The sequence below is a fragment of the Oncorhynchus masou genome, chromosome 9, assembly GCF_036934945.1.
Source record: "Oncorhynchus masou masou isolate Uvic2021 chromosome 9, UVic_Omas_1.1, whole genome shotgun sequence".
Taxonomy (NCBI): Eukaryota; Metazoa; Chordata; class Actinopteri; order Salmoniformes; family Salmonidae; genus Oncorhynchus; species Oncorhynchus masou.
This window is the reverse complement of record NC_088220.1, coordinates 91,671,064-91,693,168: the sequence shown is the minus strand read 5'-3', so window position 1 is coordinate 91,693,168 and position 22,105 is coordinate 91,671,064. Positions and strand designations below refer to the sequence as shown.

The window sequence follows — 22,105 nt, the reverse complement described above, 5'->3', positions numbered from 1 at the left end:
ACACAACACCATTTCAGCAATATAAATCAGTTCTAGAATACACAGCATCATTTCAGCAATATACCTAGTTCTAGAATACACAGCATGATTTCAGCCATATACCCAGTTCTAGAATACACAGCATCATTTCAGCAATATACCCAGTTCTAGAATACACAGCACCATTTCAGCAATATAAATCAGTTCTAGAATACACAGCATCATTTCAGCAATATACCTAGTTCTAGAATACACAGCATTATTTCAGCAATATACCCAGTTCTAGAATACACAGCACCATTTCAGCAATATAAATCAGTTCTAGAATACACAGCATTATTTCAGCAATATACCCAGTTCTAGAATACACTGCATCATTTCAGCAATATACCCAGTTCTAGAATAGACAGGATCATTTCAGAAATGTAACCAGTTCTAGAATACACAACATTACTTCAGCAATATACCCAGTTCTAGAATACACAGCATGATTTCAGCAATGTACCCAGTTCTAGAATACACAGCATGATTTCAGCAATATACCCAGTTCTAGAATACACAGCATCATTTCAGCAATATACCCAGTTCTAGAATACACAGCATGATTTCAGAAATATACCCAGTTCTAGAATACACAGCATCATTTCAGCAATATACCCAGTTCTAGAATACACAGCATCATTGCAGCAATATACCCAGTTCTAGAATACACAGCACCATTTCAGCAATATAAATCAGTTCTAGAATACACAGCATTATTTCAGCAATATACCCAGTTCTAGAATACACAGCATCATTTCAGCAATATACCCAGTTCTAGAATAGACAGGATCATTTCAGCAATGTAACCAGTTCTAGAATACACAACATTACTTCAGCAATATACCCAGTTCTAGAATACACAGCATGATTTCAGCAATATACCCAATTCTAGAATACACAGCATCATTTCAGCAATATACCCAGTTCTAGAATACACAGCATCATTTCAGCACTATACCCAGTTCCAGAATACACAGCATCATTTCAGCAATATACCCAGTTCTAGAATACACAGCATCATTTCAGCAATATACCCAGTTCTAGAATACACAGCATCATTTCAGCAATACACCCAGTTCTAGAATACACGGCATCATTTCAGCAATATACCCATTTAGAATGCACAGCATGATTTCAGCAATATAAATCAGTTCTAGAATGCACAGCATTATTTCAGCAATATACCCAGTTCTAGAATACACGGCATCATTTCAGCAATATACCCAGTTCTAGAATAGACAGGATCATTTCAGCAATTTTACCAGTTCTAGAATACACAACATTACTTCAGCAATATACCCAGTTCTAGAATACACAGCATGATTTCAGCAATATACCCAGTTCTAGAATAGACAGCATAATTTCAGCAATATACCCAGGTCTAGAATACACAGCATCATTTCAGCAATATACCCAGTTCTTGAATACACAGCATCATTTCAGCAATATACCCAGTTCTAGAATACACAGCACCATTTCAGCAATATAAATCAGTTCTAGAATACACAGCATTATTTCAGCAATATACCCAGTTCTAGAATACACGGCATCATTTCAGCAATATACCCAGTTCTAGAATAGACAGGATCATTTCAGCAATGTAACCAGTTCTAGAATACACAACATTACTTCAGCAATATACCCAGTTCTAGAATACACAGCATGATTTCAGCAATATACCCAATTCTAGAATACACAGCATCATTTCAGCAATATACCCAGTTCTAGAATACACAGCATCATTTCAGCAATATACCCAGTTCCAGAATACACAGCATGATGATTTCAGCAATATACCCAGTTCTAGAATACACAGCATGATTTCAGCAATATACCCAATTCTAGAATACACAACATCATTTCAGCAATATACCCAGTTCTAGAATGCACAGCATTATTTCAGCAATATACTCAGTTCTAGAATACACGGCATCATTTCAGCAATATACCCAGTTCTAGAATAGACAGGATCATTTCAGCAATGTTACCAGTTCTAGAATACACAACATTACTTCAGCAATATACCCAGTTCTAGAATACACAGCATGATTTCAGCAATATACCCAGTTCTAGAATAGACAGGATCATTTCAGCAATGTTACCAGTTCTAGAATACACAACATTACTTCAGCAATACACCCAATTCTAGAATACACAGCATCATTTCAGCAATATACCCAGTTCTAGAATACACAGCATCATTTCAGCAATATACCCAGTTCTAGAATACACAGCATCATTTCAGCAATATACCCAGTTCTAGAATACACAGCATCATTTCAGCAATATACCCATTTAGAATGCACAGCATGATTTCAGCAATATAAATCAGTTCTAGAATGCACAGCATTATTTCAGCAATATACCCAGTTCTAGAATACACGGCATCATTTCAGCAATATACCCAGTTCTAGAATAGACAGGATCATTTCAGCAATTTTACCAGTTCTAGAATACACAACATTACTTCAGCAATATACCCAGTTCTAGAATACACAGCATGATTTCAGCAATATACCCAGTTCTAGAATAGACAGCATAATTTCAGCAATATACCCAGGTCTAGAATACACAGCATCATTTCAGCAATATACCCAGTTCTAGAATACACGGCATCATTTCAGCAATATACCCAGTTCTAGAATAGACAGGATCATTTCAGCAATTTTACCAGTTCTAGAATACACAACATTACTTCAGCAATATACCCAGTTCTAGAATACACAGCATGATTTCAGCAATATACCCAGTTCTAGAATAGACAGGATCATTTCAGCAATGTAACCAGTTCTAGAATACACAACATTACTTCAGCAATATACCCAGTTCCAGAATACACAGCATCATTTCAGCAATATACCCAGTTCTAGAATACACAGCATGATTTCAGCAATATACCCAGTTCTAGAATACACAGCATCATTTTAGCAATATATCCAGTTCTAGAATACACAGCATCATTTCAGCAATATACCCAGTTCTAGAATACACAGCATCATTTCAGCAATATACCCAGTTCTAGAATACACAGCACCATTTCAGCAATATAAATCAGTTCTAGAATACACAGCATTATTTCAGCAATATACCCAATTCTAGAATACACAGCATCATTTCAGCAATATACCCAGTTCTAGGATACACAGCATCATTTCAGTAATATACCCAGTTCTAGAATACACAGCATGATTTCAGCAATATACCCAGTTCTAGAATACACAGCATTATTTCAGCAATATACCCAGTTCTAGAATACACGGCAACATTTCAGCAATATACCCAGTTCTAGAATAGACGACAGGATCATTTCAGCAATGTAACCAGTTCTAGAATACACAACATTATTTCAGCAATATACCCAGTTCTAGAATACACAGCATCATTTCAGCAATATACCCAGTTCTAGAATACACAGCATCATTTCAGCAATATACCCAGTTCTAGAATAAACAGCATCATTTCAGCAATATACCAAGTTCTAGAATACACAGCATCATTTCAGCAATATACCCAGTTCTAGAATACACAGCATCATTTCAGCAATATACCTAGTTCTAGAATACACAGCATGATTTCAGCCATATACCCAGTTCTAGAATACACAGCATCATTTCAGCAATATACCCAGTTCTTGAATACACAACACTATTTCAGCAATATAAATCAGTTCTAGAATACACAGCATCATTTCAGCAATATACCTAGTTCTAGAATACACAGCATTATTTCAGCAATATACCCAGTTCTAGAATACACAGCAGCATTTCAGCAATATAAATCAGTTCTAGAATACACAGCATGATTTCAGCAATATACCCATTTCTAGAATACACAACACCATTTCAGCAATATAAATCAGTTCTAGAATACACAGCATCATTTCAGCAATATACCTAGTTCTAGAATACACAGCATGATTTCAGCCATATACCCAGTTCTAGAATACACAGCATCATTTCAGCAATATACCCAGTTCTAGAATACACAGCACCATTTCAGCAATATAAATCAGTTCTAGAATACACAGCATCATTTCAGCAATATACCTAGTTCTAGAATACACAGCATTATTTCAGCAATATACCCAGTTCTAGAATACACAGCACCATTTCAGCAATATAAATCAGTTCTAGAATACACAGCATTATTTCAGCAATATACCCAGTTCTAGAATACACTGCATCATTTCAGCAATATACCCAGTTCTAGAATAGACAGGATCATTTCAGAAATGTAACCAGTTCTAGAATACACAACATTACTTCAGCAATATACCCAGTTCTAGAATACACAGCATGATTTCAGCAATGTACCCAATTCTAGAATACACAGCATCATTTCAGCAATATACCCAGTTCTAGAATACACAGCATGATTTCAGCAATATACCCAGTTCTAGAATACACAGCATCATTTCAGCAATATACCCAGTTCTAGAATACACAGCATGATTTCAGAAATATACCCAGTTCTAGAATACACAGCATCATTTCAGCAATATACCCAGTTCTAGAATACACAGCATCATTGCAGCAATATACCCAGTTCTAGAATACACAACATTACTTCAGCAATATACCCAGTTCTAGAATACACAGCATGATTTCAGCAATGTACCCAATTCTAGAATACACAGCATCATTTCAGCAATATACCCAGTTCTAGAATACACAGCATGATTTCAGCAATATACCCAGTTCTAGAATACACAGCACCATTTCAGCAATATAAATCAGTTCTAGAATACACAGCATTATTTCAGCAATATACCCAGTTCTAGAATACACAGCATCATTTCAGCAATATACCCAGTTCTAGAATAGACAGGATCATTTCAGCAATGTAACCAGTTCTAGAATACACAACATTACTTCAGCAATATACCCAGTTCTAGAATACACAGCATGATTTCAGCAATATACCCAATTCTAGAATACACAGCATCATTTCAGCAATATACCCAGTTCTAGAATACACAGCATCATTTCAGCACTATACCCAGTTCCAGAATACACAGCATCATTTCAGCAATATACCCAGTTCTAGAATACACAGCATCATTTCAGCAATATACCCAGTTCTAGAATACACAGCATCATTTCAGCAATATACCCAGTTCTAGAATACACAGCATCATTTCAGCAATATACCCAGTTCTAGAATACACAGCATGATTTCAGCAATATACCCATTTAGAATGCACAGCATGATTTCAGCAATATAAATCAGTTCTAGAATACACAGCACCATTTCAGCAATATAAATCAGTTCTAGAATACACAGCATTATTTCAGCAATATACCCAGTTCTAGAATACACAGCATCATTTCAGCAATATACCCAGTTCTAGAATAGACAGGATCATTTCAGCAATGTAACCAGTTCTAGAATACACAACATTACTTCAGCAATATACCCAGTTCTAGAATACACAGCATGATTTCAGCAATATACCCAATTCTAGAATACACAGCATCATTTCAGCAATATACCCAGTTCTAGAATACACAGCATCATTTCAGCACTATACCCAGTTCCAGAATACACAGCATCATTTCAGCAATATACCCAGTTCTAGAATACACAGCATCATTTCAGCAATATACCCAGTTCTAGAATACACAGCATCATTTCAGCAATATACCCAGTTCTAGAATACACAGCATGATTTCAGCAATATACCCATTTAGAATGCACAGCATGATTTCAGCAATATAAATCAGTTCTAGAATGCACAGCATTATTTCAGCAATATACCCAGTTCTAGAATACACGGCATCATTTCAGCAATATACCCAGTTCTAGAATACACAGCATGATTTCAGCAATATACCCATTTAGAATGCACAGCATGATTTCAGCAATATAAATCAGTTCTAGAATGCACAGCATGATTTCAGCAATATAAATCAGTTCTAGAATACACAGCATCATTTCAGCAATATACCCATTTAGAATGCACAGCATGATTTCAGCAATATAAATCAGTTCTAGAATGCACAGCATTATTTCAGCAATATACCCAGTTCTAGAATACACGGCATCATTTCAGCAATATACCCAGTTCTAGAATAGACAGGATCATTTCAGCAATTTTACCAGTTCTAGAATACACAACATTACTTCAGCAATATACCCAGTTCTAGAATACACAGCATGATTTCAGCAATATACCCAGTTCTAGAATAGACAGCATAATTTCAGCAATATACCCAGGTCTAGAATACACAGCATCATTTCAGCAATATACCCAGTTCTTGAATACACAGCATCATTTCAGCAATATACCCAGTTCTAGAATAGACAGGATCATTTCAGCAATGTAACCAGTTCTAGAATACACAACATTACTTCAGCAATATACCCAGTTCTAGAATACACAGCATGATTTCAGCAATATACCCAATTCTAGAATACACAGCATCATTTCAGCAATATACCCAGTTCTAGAATACACAGCATCATTTCAGCAATATACCCAGTTCCAGAATACACAGCATGATGATTTCAGGAATATACCCAGTTCTAGAATACACAGCATGATTTCAGCAATATACCCAATTCTAGAATACACAACATCATTTCAGCAATATACCCAGTTCTAGAATGCACAGCATTATTTCAGCAATATACCCAGTTCTAGAATACACAGCATTATTTCAGCAATATACCCAGTTCTAGAATACACGGCAACATTTCAGCAATATACCCAGTTCTAGAATAGACGACAGGATCATTTCAGCAATGTAACCAGTTCTAGAATACACAACATTATTTCAGCAATATACCCAGTTCTAGAATACACAGCATCATTTCAGCAATATACCCAGTTCTAGAATACACAGCATCATTTCAGCAATATACCCAGTTCTAGAATAAACAGCATCATTTCAGCAATATACCAAGTTCTAGAATACACAGCATCATTTCAGCAATATACCCAGTTCTAGAATACACAGCATCATTTCAGCAATATACCTAGTTCTAGAATACACAGCATGATTTCAGCCATATACCCAGTTCTAGAATACACAGCATCATTTCAGCAATATACCCAGTTCTTGAATACACAACACCATTTCAGCAATATAAATCAGTTCTAGAATACACAGCATCATTTCAGCAATATACCTAGTTCTAGAATACACAGCATTATTTCAGCAATATACCCAGTTCTAGAATACACAGCAGCATTTCAGCAATATAAATCAGTTCTAGAATACACAGCATGATTTCAGCAATATACCCATTTCTAGAATACACAACACCATTTCAGCAATATAAATCAGTTCTAGAATACACAGCATCATTTCAGCAATATACCTAGTTCTAGAATACACAGCATGATTTCAGCCATATACCCAGTTCTAGAATACACAGCATCATTTCAGCAATATACCCAGTTCTAGAATACACAGCACCATTTCAGCAATATAAATCAGTTCTAGAATACACAGCATCATTTCAGCAATATACCTAGTTCTAGAATACACAGCATTATTTCAGCAATATACCCAGTTCTAGAATACACAGCACCATTTCAGCAATATAAATCAGTTCTAGAATACACAGCATTATTTCAGCAATATACCCAGTTCTAGAATACACTGCATCATTTCAGCAATATACCCAGTTCTAGAATAGACAGGATCATTTCAGAAATGTAACCAGTTCTAGAATACACAACATTACTTCAGCAATATACCCAGTTCTAGAATACACAGCATGATTTCAGCAATGTACCCAATTCTAGAATACACAGCATCATTTCAGCAATATACCCAGTTCTAGAATACACAGCATGATTTCAGCAATATACCCAGTTCTAGAATACACAGCATCATTTCAGCAATATACCCAGTTCTAGAATACACAGCATGATTTCAGAAATATACCCAGTTCTAGAATACACAGCATCATTTCAGCAATATACCCAGTTCTAGAATACACAGCATCATTGCAGCAATATACCCAGTTCTAGAATACACAGCACCATTTCAGCAATATAAATCAGTTCTAGAATACACAGCATTATTTCAGCAATATACCCAGTTCTAGAATACACAGCATCATTTCAGCAATATACCCAGTTCTAGAATAGACAGGATCATTTCAGCAATGTAACCAGTTCTAGAATACACAACATTACTTCAGCAATATACCCAGTTCTAGAATACACAGCATGATTTCAGCAATATACCCAATTCTAGAATACACAGCATCATTTCAGCAATATACCCAGTTCTAGAATACACAGCATCATTTCAGCACTATACCCAGTTCCAGAATACACAGCATAATTTCAGCAATATACCCAGTTCTAGAATACACAGCATGATTTCAGCAATATACCCAGTTCTAGAATACACAGCATCATTTCAGCAATATACCCAGTTCTAGAATACACAGCATCATTTCAGCAATATACCCAGTTCTAGAATACACAGCACCATTTCAGCAATATAAATCAGTTCTAGAATACACAGCATCATTTCAGCAATATACCCAGTTCTAGAATACACAGCATCATTTCAGCAATATACCCATTTAGAATGCACAGCATGATTTCAGCAATATAAATCAGTTCTAGAATGCACAGCATTATTTCAGCAATATACCCAGTTCTAGAATACACGGCATCATTTCAGCAATATACCCAGTTCTAGAATAGACAGGATCATTTCAGCAATTTTACCAGTTCTAGAATACACAACATTACTTCAGCAATATACCCAGTTCTAGAATACACAGCATGATTTCAGCAATATACCCAGTTCTAGAATAGACAGCATAATTTCAGCAATATACCCAGGTCTAGAATACACAGCATCATTTCAGCAATATACCCAGTTCTTGAATAAACAGCATCATTTCAGCAATATACCCAGTTCTAGAATACACAGCACCATTTCAGCAATATAAATCAGTTCTAGAATACACAGCATTATTTCAGCAATATACCCAGTTCTAGAATACACGGCATCATTTCAGCAATATACCCAGTTCTAGAATAGACAGGATCATTTCAGCAATGTAACCAGTTCTAGAATACACAACATTACTTCAGCAATATACCCAGTTCTAGAATACACAGCATGATTTCAGCAATATACCCAATTCTAGAATACACAGCATCATTTCAGCAATATACCCAGTTCTAGAATACACAGCATCATTTCAGCAATATACCCAGTTCCAGAATACACAGCATGATGATTTCAGCAATATACCCAGTTCTAGAATACACAGCATGATTTCAGCAATATACCCAATTCTAGAATACACAACATCATTTCAGCAATATACCCAGTTCTAGAATGCACAGCATTATTTCAGCAATATACCCAGTTCTAGAATACACGGCATCATTTCAGCAATATACCCAGTTCTAGAATAGACAGGATCATTTCAGCAATGTTACCAGTTCTAGAATACACAACATTACTTCAGCAATATACCCAGTTCTAGAATACACAGCATGATTTCAGCAATATACCCAGTTCTAGAATAGACAGGATCATTTCAGCAATGTTACCAGTTCTAGAATACACAACATTACTTCAGCAATGTACCCAATTCTAGAATACACAGCATCATTTCAGCAATATACCCAGTTCTAGAATACACAGCATGATTTCAGCAATATACCCAGTTCTAGAATACACAGCATGATTTCAGCAATATACCCAATTCTAGAATACACAGCATCATTTCAGCAATATACCCAGTTCTAGAATACACAGCATCATTTCAGCACTATACCCAGTTCCAGAATACACAGCATCATTTCAGCAATATACCCAGTTCTAGAATACACAGCATCATTTCAGCAATATACCCAGTTCTAGAATACACAGCATCATTTCAGCAATATACCCAGTTCTAGAATACACAGCATCATTTCAGCAATATACCCATTTAGAATGCACAGCATGATTTCAGCAATATAAATCAGTTCTAGAATGCACAGCATTATTTCAGCAATATACCCAGTTCTAGAATACACGGCATCATTTCAGCAATATACCCAGTTCTAGAATAGACAGGATCATTTCAGCAATTTTACCAGTTCTAGAATACACAACATTAATTCAGCAATATACCCAGTTCTAGAATACACAGCATGATTTCAGCAATATACCCAGTTCTAGAATAGACAGCATAATTTCAGCAATATACCCAGGTCTAAAATACACAGCATCATTTCAGCAATATACCCAGTTCTAGAATACACGGCATCATTTCAGCAATATACCCAGTTCTAGAATAGACAGGATCATTTCAGCAATTTTACCAGTTCTAGAATACACAACATTACTTCAGCAATATACCCAGTTCTAGAATACACAGCATGATTTCAGCAATATACCCAGTTCTAGAATAGACAGGATCATTTCAGCAATGTAACCAGTTCTAGAATACACAACAGTACTTCAGCAATATACCCAGTTCTAGAATACACAGCATGATTTCAGCAATATACCCAATTCTAGAATACACAGCATCATTTCAGCAATATACCCAGTTCTAGAATACACGGCATCATTTCAGCAATATACCCAGTTCTAGAATAGACAGGATCATTTCAGCAATTTTACCAGTTCTAGAATACACAACATTACTTCAGCAATATACCCAGTTCTAGAATACACAGCATGATTTCAGCAATATACCCAGTTCTAGAATAGACAGCATAATTTCAGCAATATACCCAGGTCTAGAATACACAGCATCATTTCAGCAATATACCCAGTTCTAGAATACACAACATTACTTCAGCAATATACCCAGTTCTAGAATACACAGCATGATTTCAGCAATATACCCAATTCTAGAATACACAGCATCATTTCAGCAATATACCCAGTTCTAGAATACACAGCATCATTTCAGCAATATACCCAGTTCCAGAATACACAGCATGATGATTTCAGCAATATACCCAGTTCTAGAATACACAGCATGATTTCAGCAATATACCCAATTCTAGAATACACAACATCATTTCAGCAATATACCCAGTTCTAGAATGCACAGCATTATTTCAGCAATATACCCAGTTCTAGAATACACGGCATCATTTCAGCAATATACCCAGTTCTAGAATAGACAGGATCATTTCAGCAATGTTACCAGTTCTAGAATACACAACATTACTTCAGCAATATACCCAGTTCTAGAATACACAGCATCATTTCAGCAATATACCCAGTTCTAGAATACACAGCATGATTTCAGCAATATACCCAGTTCTAGAATACACAGCATGATTTCAGCAATATACCCAATTCTAGAATACACAGCATCATTTCAGCAATATACCCAGTTCTAGAATACACAGCATCATTTCAGCACTATACCCAGTTCCAGAATACACAGCATCATTTCAGCAATATACCCAGTTCTAGAATACACGGCATCATTTCAGCAATATACCCAGTTCTAGAATAGACAGGATCATTTCAGCAATTTTACCAGTTCTAGAATACACAACATTACTTCAGCAATATACCCAGTTCTAGAATACACAGCATGATTTCAGCAATATACCCAGTTCTAGAATAGACAGCATAATTTCAGCAATATACCCAGGTCTAGAATACACAGCATCATTTCAGCAATATACCCAGTTCTAGAATACACGGCATCATTTCAGCAATATACCCAGTTCTAGAATAGACAGGATCATTTCAGCAATTTTACCAGTTCTAGAATACACAACATTACTTCAGCAATATACCCAGTTCTAGAATACACAGCATGATTTCAGCAATATACCCAGTTCTAGAATAGACAGGATCATTTCAGCAATGTAACCAGTTCTAGAATACACAACATTACTTCAGCAATATACCCAGTTCTAGAATACACAGCATGATTTCAGCAATATACCCAATTCTAGAATACACAGCATCATTTCAGCAATATACCCAGTTCTAGAATACACGGCATCATTTCAGCAATATACCCAGTTCTAGAATAGACAGGATCATTTCAGCAATTTTACCAGTTCTAGAATACACAACATTACTTCAGCAATATACCCAGTTCTAGAATACACAGCATGATTTCAGCAATATACCCAGTTCTAGAATAGACAGCATAATTTCAGCAATATACCCAGGTCTAGAATACACAGCATCATTTCAGCAATATACCCAGTTCTAGAATACACGGCATCATTTCAGCAATATACCCAGTTCTAGAATAGACAGGATCATTTCAGCAATTTTACCAGTTCTAGAATACACAGCATGACTTCAGCAATATACCCAGTTCTAGAATACACAGCATTATTTCAGCAATATACCCAATTCTAGAATACACAACATCATTTCAGCAATATACCCAGTTCTAGAATGCACAGCATTATTTCAGCAATATACCCAGTTCTAGAATACACGGCATCATTTCAGCAATATACCCAGTTCTAGAATAGACAGGATCATTTCAGCAATGTTACCAGTTCTAGAATACACAACATTACTTCAGCAATATACCCAGTTCTAGAATACACAGCATGATTTCAGCAATATACCCAGTTCTAGAATAGACAGGATCATTTCAGCAATGTTACCAGTTCTAGAATACACAACATTACTTCAGCAATGTACCCAATTCTAGAATACACAGCATCATTTCAGCAATATACCCAGTTCTAGAATACACAGCATGATTTCAGCAATATACCCAGTTCTAGAATACACAGCATCATTTCAGCAATATACCCAGTTCTAGAATACACAGCATGATTTCAGAAATATACCCAGTTCTAGAATACACAGCATGATTTCAGCAATATACCCAGTTCTAGAATACACAGCATCATTTTAGCAATATACCCAGTTCTAGAATACACAGCATCATTTTAGCAATATATCCAGTTCTAGAATACACAGCATCATTTCAGCAATATACCCAGTTCTAGAATACACAGCATCATTTCAGCAATATACCCAGTTCTAGAATACACAACATCATTTCAGCAATATACCCAGTTCTAGAATACACAGCATGATTTCAGCAATATACCCAATTCTAGAATACACAGCAGAGACATTTAAAATATAAAATATCGTCAATCTGTTTTTTGATTTTTCAAAATGTGAAATTTGTAGTTAGTTGTTTTGTTTACAATGGCTTGTGAAAGTATTCACCCCCATGGCATTTTTCCTATTTTGTTTCCTTTCAACCTGGAATTAAAATAGATTTTTGGTGGGTTTGCATCACTTGATTTACACAACATGCCTACCACTTTGAAGATGCCAAATATTTTTTATTGTGAAACAAACAAGAAATTCGACAAAAAAATGGAAAACTTGAGCGTGCATAACTATTCACCCCCCCTTAAAAAGCCACCTGTGGAGCCACCTCTGTCCCAGTCTCAAATCTCTGGAAGACTGAAACAGGTTTCCCTGAAGACTTTCCCTGTATTTAGCTTCATCCATCTTTACTTAAATTCTGATCAGTTTCCCAGTCCCTGCCGATGAAAAACATCCTCACAGCATGATGCTGCCACCACCATGCTTCACTGTGGGGATGGTATTCTCGGGGTGACGTGATGTGTTGGGTTTGCGCCAGACATAGTGTAACTAAATTATAGTCTCATCTGACCAGAGTGTAACGGTTTTCATGCGGTGAAGGAGAGTCGGACCAAAATGCAGAGTGTAGATTGCGATCCATGTTTAATGAACAAACGTAAACACGAATCAATACAAATACTACAAAACAAAAGAACGTAACGAAAACCGAAACAGCCTATACTAGTGTAAACTAACACAGATACAGGAACAAGGACACTAAGGACAATCACCCACGAAACACACAAAGAATATGGCTGCCTAAATATGGTTCCCAATCAGAGACAACGATAATCACTTGACTCTGATTGAGAACCGCCTCAGGCAGCCATAGACTAACGCGAGACATCCCAAAAAACACAAGACAACAACACACCACAATAACCCATGTCACACCCTGGCCTGACCGAATAAATGAGGAATAAACATAATATATTTTGACCAGGGCGTGACAGAACCCTCCCCCTAAGGTGCAGACTCCCGGACGCACATCAAAACAATAGGGAGGGTCCGGGTGGGCGTCTGTCCATGGTGGCGGCTCTGGCTCCGGCGCGGGACGTGGAACCCACTCTATAAATGTCTTAGTCCCCCCCCCTCGCGTCCTTGGATAGTCCACCTTCGCCGCCGACCATGGCCTAGTAGTCCTCACCCAGAACCCCACTGGACTGAGAGTCAGCTCGGGACTGAGGGGCAGCTCAGCACTGAGGGGAAGCTCGGGACTGAGAGGAAGCCCAGCACTGAGAGGAAGCCCAGCACTGAGAGGAAGCTCAGCCAGGTAGTTGGATCCGGCAGATCCTGGCTGGTTGACAGTTCTGGAAGCTCCTGGCTGACTGGCAGATCTGGAAGAGTCTGGTTGACTGGCAGATCTGGAAGAATCTGGTTGACTGGCGGATCTGAAAGAGTCTGGCTGACTGGCGGATCTGGAAGAGTCTGGCTGACTGGCGAATCTGGAAGAGTCTGGCTGACTGGCGGATCTGGAAGAGTCTGGCTGACTGGCGGATCTGGAAGAGTCTGGCTGACTGGCAGATCTGAAAGAGTCTGGCTGACTGGCAGATCTGAAAGAGTCTGGCAGATCTGGAAGAGTCTGGCTGACTGGCAGATCTGGAAGAGTCTGGCTGACTGGCAGATCTGGCTGCTCCATGTTGACAGACAGCTCTGGCTGCTCCAAGTAGACGGACAGCTCTGGCTGCTCCATGTAGACTGACAGCTCCTTGCAGACTGACAGCTCCGGCTGCGCTAAACAGGCAGGAGACTCCAGCAGCGCAGGAGAGGAGAAAGGCTCCGACAGCGCTGAACAGGCGGGACGCACTGTAGGCCTGATGCGTCTTGCCGGTACTGGTGGTACTGGGCCGAGGACACGCACAGGAAGCCTGGTGCGGGAAACTGCCACCGGAGGGCTGGGGTGTGGAGATGGTACTGGGTAGACCGGACTGTGCAGGCGCACTGGAGCTCTTGAGCACCGAGCCTGCCCAACTTTACCTGGCTCGATGCCCACTCTAGCCCGGCCAATACGAGGAGCTGGTATATACCGCACCGGGCGATGCACCCGCACTGGAGACACAGTGCGCTCCACAGCATAACACGGTGCCTGCCCGGTCTCTTTAGCCCCGCGGTAAGCACAGGAAGTTTGCGCAGGTCTCCTACCTGGCGTAGCCATACTCCCTGTGAGCCCCCCAAGAAATTTTTGGGGCTGACTCTCGGGCTTCCTTCCGCGCCGCCGTGCTTGCTTCGCCATCTCCATTCTCCTATAACCTTCTTCGCACTGCCCCAGTGAATCCCAGGCGGGCTCCGGCACTCTCCCTGGGTCGACCGCCCACCTGTCTATTTCCTCCCAAGTAGTGTAGTCCCGATATTGTTGCTCCTGCTGCTGCTGTTGCTTCTCCTTATACCAAAGCCTCTCAGCTCTCGCCGCCTCCAGTTCTTCTTTGGGGAGGCGATATTCTCCAGGCTGATCCCAGGGTCCTTCCCCAAACAATTCGTCCTCCCATGTCGATATCTCCTTATGTTGCTCCTTGGGGCGGCTACACTCCCCTGGTTTAGCCCAGGGTCCTCTCCCATTGAGGATTTCCTCCCAAGTCCAAAAGTCCTTTTTACGCTGCTCCTGCTGCTGCCTTTGCTGTTTCTCCTGTGGCTCCTGCCTGTTGACACGCTGCTTGGTCCGTTTGTGGTGGGTGATTCTGTAACGGTTTTCATGCGGTGAAGGAGAGTCGGACCAAAATGCAGCGTGTAGATTGCGATCCATGTTTAATGAACAAACGTAAACACGAATCAATACAAATACTACAAAACAAAAGAACGTAACGAAAACCGAAACAGCCTATACTAGTGTAAACTAACACAGATACAGGAACAAGGACACTAAGGACAATCACCCACGAAACACACAAAGAATATGACTGCCTAAATATGGTTCCCAATCAGAGACAACTATAATCACCTGACTCTGATTGAGCTGCCTCAGGCAGCCATAGACTAACGCTAGACATCCCACAAAACCCCAAGACAAAAACATACCACAATAACCCATGTCACACCCTGGCCTGACCGAATAAATGAAGAATAAACATAATATATTTCGACCAGGGCGTGACACAGAGTACCTTCTTCCATATGTTTGAGGAGGCTCCCACATGCCTTTTGGCGAACACCAAACATGTTTGCTATTTTTGTTCTTGCCACTCTTCCGTAAAGCCCAGCTTTGTGGAGTGTACAGCTTAAAGTGGTCCTATGGACAGATAGTCCAATCTACACTGTGGAGCATTGCAGCTCCTTCAGGGTTATATTTAGTCTCTTTGTTGCCTCTGATTAATGCCCTACTTGCCTGGTCTGTGAGTTTTGGTGGGCAGCCCTCGCTTGGCAGGTATGTTGTGGTGCCATATTCTTTCCATTTTTTTTATAATGGGTGTAATGGTGCTCCGTGGGATGTTCAAAGTTTCGGATTTTGTATATAACCCAACCCTGATCTGTACTTTTGTCCCTGACCTGTTTGGAGAGCTCCTTGGTCTTCATGGTGCCACTTGCTTGGTGGTGCTTCTTGCTTAGTGGTGTTGCAGACTCTGGGGCCTTTCAGAAAAGGTGTATATATACTGAGATCATGTGACAGATCATGTGAGATCATCATCAGATTGCACACAGGTGAACTTTGTTTAACTAATTATGTGACATCTGAAGGTAATTGGTTTCACCAGATCTTATTTAGGGGCTTCATAGCAAAGGGGGTGAATACATATGAACGCACCACTTTTCACTTTTCAGTTTTATTTTTTTGTATTTTTTTAAACAAGTAATTTTTTTCATTTCACTTCACCAATTTGGACTATTCTGTGTATGTCCATTACATGAAATTCAAATAAAAATCTATTTAAATTACAGGTTGTAATGCAACAAAATAGGAAAAATGCCAAGGGGGGTGTAATCAGATACAGTAACACCTCAGCACAACGCCTCTCCCCAATTGGACCTAGATAGTTGGTGTGTTTGTACTGATATGTAGACTGTGTACATTTTAATAAAATGTATGTAGTTCTGTCCTTGAGCTGTTCTTGTCTAATAATGTTAGTAGTGCCATATAGAGGGAATGGGGTGTCCCCTGGAACTCAGCCAATGTGATATGCCCTTGATAAGAGGAGTATGTTGTGTTTCAGAGCAGGGTGGAGATGGAGAATGGAGTATGTTGTGTTTCAGAGCAGGGTGGAGATGGAGAATGGAGTATGTTGTGTTTCAGAGCAGGGTGGAGATGGAGAATGGAGTATGTTGTGTTTCAGAGCAGGGTGGAGATGGTGAATGGAGTATGTTGTGTTTCAGAGCAGGGTGGAGATGGTGAATGGAGTATGTTGTGTTTCAGAGCAGGGTGGAGATGGTGAATGGAGTATGTTGTGTTTCAGAGCAGGGTGGAGATGGAGAATGGAGTATGTTGTGTTTCAGAACAGGGTGGAGATGGAGAATGGAGTATGTTGTGTTTCAGAGCAGGGTGGAGATGGAGAATGGAGTATGTTGTGTTTCAGAGCAGGGTGGAGATGGAGAATGGAGTATGTTGTGTTTCAGAACAGGGTGGAGATGGAGAATGGAGTATGTTGTGTTTCAGAGCAGGGTGGAGATGGAGAATGGAGTATGTTGTGTTTCAGAGCAGGGTGGAGATGGTGAATGGAGTATGTTGTGTTTCAGAGCAGGGTGGAGATGGAGAATGGAGTATGTTGTGTTTCAGAGCAGGGTGGAGATGGTGAATGGAGTATGTTGTGTTTCAGAGCAGGGTGGAGATGGTGAATGGAGTATGTTGTGTTTCAGAGCAGGGTGGAGATGGTGAATGGAGTATGTTGTGTTTCAGAACAGGGTGGAGATGGAGAATGGAGTATGTTGTGTTTCAGAGCAGGGTGGAGATGGTGAATGGAGTATGTTGTGTTTCAGAGCAGGGTGGAGATGGTGAATGGAGTATGTTGTGTTTCAGAGCAGGGTGGAGATGGTGAATGGAGTATGTTGTGTTTCAGAGCAGGGTGGAGATGGTGAATGGAGTATGTTGTGTTTCAGAGCAGGGTGGAGATGGTGAATGGAGTATGTTGTGTTTCAGAGCAGGGTGGAGATGGTGAATGGAGTGTGTTGTGTTTCAGGCCAGGGTGGAGACGGTGAATGGAGAGCTCATTATCCAGAAGGTCCAACAGGCTGACTCTGGGATGTACCAGTGTGTCGCTGAGAACAAATACGGAGCCATCTACTGCAGCGCAGAACTCAAGATCTTAGGTATGCTGTTTTTTTCTCCTGTTGTTGTTGTTATATTCCTTGTAACACTATGTATGTGTGCCTTTAGTTATTGGTACTAAATGGAAATTAATACAAGAAAATAATAATGTGAACTGGGAAAAGCCCCACAGCAAACCAGGGTTGGAGTCTATTCCATTTCAATTCAGTCAATTCAGGAAATAAACAGAAATTCAAATGTTCCTCTTTGCTTGTAATTTCAGTTTGCTTCCTGAACCAACCACAGCTGCGTACCACCAGCTATCTCTGGTTTGTTGCTGTTTGTTATTTTGTTAAAGGGAAGGTCTGTTCTGGTGTGTTTGTCATTATGTTAAAGGGAAGGTTTATTTGTATTTAACCTTTATTCATAAAGCTTTTTCTAATTAAGATAAAATCTCTTTAAAGGTCCATTTAAAATGGTCTGTTTATCCACAAAGGTTCATTTAAAATGGCCTGTTTCTCCACAAAGGTTCATTTAAAATGGCCTGTTCATCCACAAAGGTAAGCCTAGTCTTTTCTTTGACTCTATAAACAGTGAAACTGGTATAGCAACATGAAATAGGCCACAGCCTGATAAGGGAGAAAGATAGCAACACGAGAATAAAACTAAATGTTGAGAAGGCTAATTGGCAATCAATGGAGCCTGATTGAACCTGAACAGTTGTTCCCATGAATAGAAGAAAGACAGAGGATGTGTCCCAAATTGTACCCTATTCCTTATATAGTGCACTGTGTCCATAAGGCTCCGGTCAAAAAAAGTGCACTATTTAGGGAAAAGAGTTCCATTTGGGATGCATGCAGAGCCTTGTGGTTATATGCAATGAGATGTCTGTATGCATCAGACTGAAGGTTGGCAGCCCAGAGTTGTCTCTATTTCAGAGGAGGAATGGATAACAGTGACTTAGAGGGTTAGATGCTCAAGGGGAAAGATGACAGGAGGAGAAAGGAGAAAGATGTTGGTGATTTATCCTGAACGACCACAACACTAGTGAACAATATTTTGTGTTTTGTACAAAAATTATTTGTCTGCCCTGCAGTATTCACTGGTAGGCTTCTATTAAAGCTGTTTGTCTGTCCTGCAGTATTCACTGGTAGGCTTCTATTAAAGTTGTTTGTCTGTCCTGCAATATTCACTGGTAGGCTTCCATTAAAGTTGTTTGTCTGTCCTGCAGTATTCACTGGTAGGCTTCTATTAAAGCTGTTTGTCTGTCCTGCAGTATTCACTGGTAGGCTTCTATTAAAGCTGTTTGTCTGTCCTGCAGTATTCACTGGTAGGCTTCTATTACAGCTGTTTGTCTGTCCTGCAGTATTCACTGGTAGGCTTCCATTAAAGCTGTTTGTCTGTCCTGCAGTATTCACTGGTAGGCTTCCATTAAAGTTGTTTGTCTGTCCTGCAGTATTCACTGGTAGGCTTCTATTAAAGCTGTTTGTCTGTCCTGCAGTATTCACTGGTAGGCTTCTATTACAGCTGTTTGTCTGTCCTGCAGTATTCACTGGTAGGCTTCTATTAAAGCTGTTTGTCTGTCCTGCAGTATTCACTGGTAGGCTTCCATTAAAGTTGTTTGTCTGTCCTGCAGTATTCACTGGTAGGCTTCTATTAAAGCTGTTTGTCTGTCCTGCAGTATTCACTGGTAGGCTTCCATTAAAGCTGTTTGTCTGTCCTGCAGTATTCACTGGTAGGCTTGCGCCGAATATGCGCCCAATACGATGTGGAGTGAAATGCTTACTTGACAAGCCCTTAACCAACAATCCAGTTTAAATAAAAAAAATAGATAAGTAAAAAATAACAAATACAAATAACAAATAGTGAGAGCAGCAGTATAATAACAGGAGTGAGCCTATATACAGGGTGTTACGGTACAGAGTCAATGTGGAGGCTATATACAGGGTGTTACGGTACAGAGTCAACGTGGAGACTATATACAGGGGGTACCGGTACAGAGTTAATGTGGAGGCTATATACAGGGGGTTCTGGTACAGAGTCAATGTGGAGGCTATATACAGGGGGTACCGGTACAGAGTCAATGTGGAGGCTATATACAGGGGGTACCGGTACAGAGTCAATGTGGAGGCTATGTACAGGGGGTTCTGGTACAGAGTCAATGTGGAGGCTATATACAGGGTATTACGGTACAGAGTCAATGTGGAGGTTATATACAGGGTATTACGGTACAGAGTCAATGTGGAGGCTATATACAGGGTATTACAGTACATAGTCAATGTGGAGGCTATATACAGGGGGTTCTGGTACAGAGTCAACGTGGAGGCTATGTACAGGGGGTTCTGGTACAGAGTCAATGTGGAGGCTATATACAGGGTGTTACGGTACAGAGTCAATGTGGAGGTTATATACAGGGTATTACGGTACAGAGTCAATGTGGAGGCTATATACAGGGGGTACCGGTACAGAGTCAATGTAGAGGCTATATACAGGGGGTACCGGTACAGAGTCAATGTAGAGGCTATATACAGGGGGTACCGGTACAGAGTCAATGTGGAGGCTATATACAGGGGGTTCTGGTACAGAGTCAACGTGGAGGCTATATACAGGGAGTACCGGTACAGAGTTAAAACTAGTTTTTCAACCACTCTACACATTTCTTGCTAACAAACTATAGTTTTGTTAAGTCAGTTAGGATGTCTACCTTGTGCATGACACAGTTAATTTTTTATCCATTTGTTTACAGACAAATTATTTCAGCCTCCACGTTGACTCTGTACCCATACCCCCTGTATATAGCCTCCACGTTGACTCTGTACCCATACCCCCTGTATATAGCCTCCACGTTGACTCTGTACCCATACCCCCTGTATATACAGTTGAAGTCGGAAGTTCATATACACCTTAGCCAAATACATTTAAATTCCTGACATTTAATCCTAGTAATAATTCCCTGTCTTAGGTCAGTTAGGATCACCACTTTATTTAAAGAATGTGAAATGTCAGAATAATCGTAGAGAGAATAATTGATTTCAGCTTTTATTTCTTTCATCACATTCCCAGTGGGTCAGAAGTTTACATATACTCAATCAGTATTTGGTAGCATTGCCTTTAAATTGTTTAACTTGGGTCAAATGTTTCAGGTAGACTTCCACAAGCTTCCCACAATAAGTTGGGTGAATTTTGATCCCATTCTTCCTGACAGAGCTGGTGTAACTGAGTCAGGTTTTTAGGCCTCCTTGCTCGCACACGCTTTTTCAGTTCTGCCCATACGTTTTCTATAGTATTGAGGTCAAGGCTTTGTGATGACCACTCCAATACCTTGACTTTGTTGTCCTTAAGCCATTTTGCCACAACTTTGGAAGTATGCTTGGGGTCATTGGAAGACCCATTTGCAACCAAGCTTGAACTTCCTGACTGATGTCTTGAGATGCTGCTTCAATACCTTTTTTTAAAGGTATGTGTGACCAACAGATGCATATCTGTATTCCCAGTCATTTGAAATCCAAAGATAAGGGCCTAATGAATTGATTTCAATTTACTGATTTCCTTATATGAACTGTAACACATTAATTATTGCTTATTGCGTTTATATTTTTGCTCAGTGTAGTTCTTTTGAGATTCTGCTCGTCAGTTGTGACAGTGTCTCTGGTGAATTCAAAGGCCTGAGAGAAATGATAAATGTCTACCTCTCCATCATACTACATCTCTCTCTCTGTCCACTTCTCTCTGTTGATACACTCATTTTCTCCCTGTCAGCTTCAATATGGGACCATACGTGTTCTTCTCCCCTCTCATCTCCTCTCCTCTCCAGCATACCCCACCCTCCCTC

General features: G+C 39.6%; 1 protein-coding gene across 1 annotated transcript in view; it reads left to right on the top strand.

The window, feature by feature from the left end:
- LOC135546750 (contactin-5-like) overlaps positions 1-22,105 on the top strand; it is a 436,013-nt gene that overhangs the window by 210,737 nt on the left and 203,171 nt on the right. Inside the window, exon 9 of the mRNA XM_064975401.1 lies at positions 18,206-18,335. Coding sequence (XP_064831473.1) covers positions 18,206-18,335 — 130 coding nt within the window. The remainder of the gene's footprint in view (positions 1-18,205; positions 18,336-22,105) is intronic.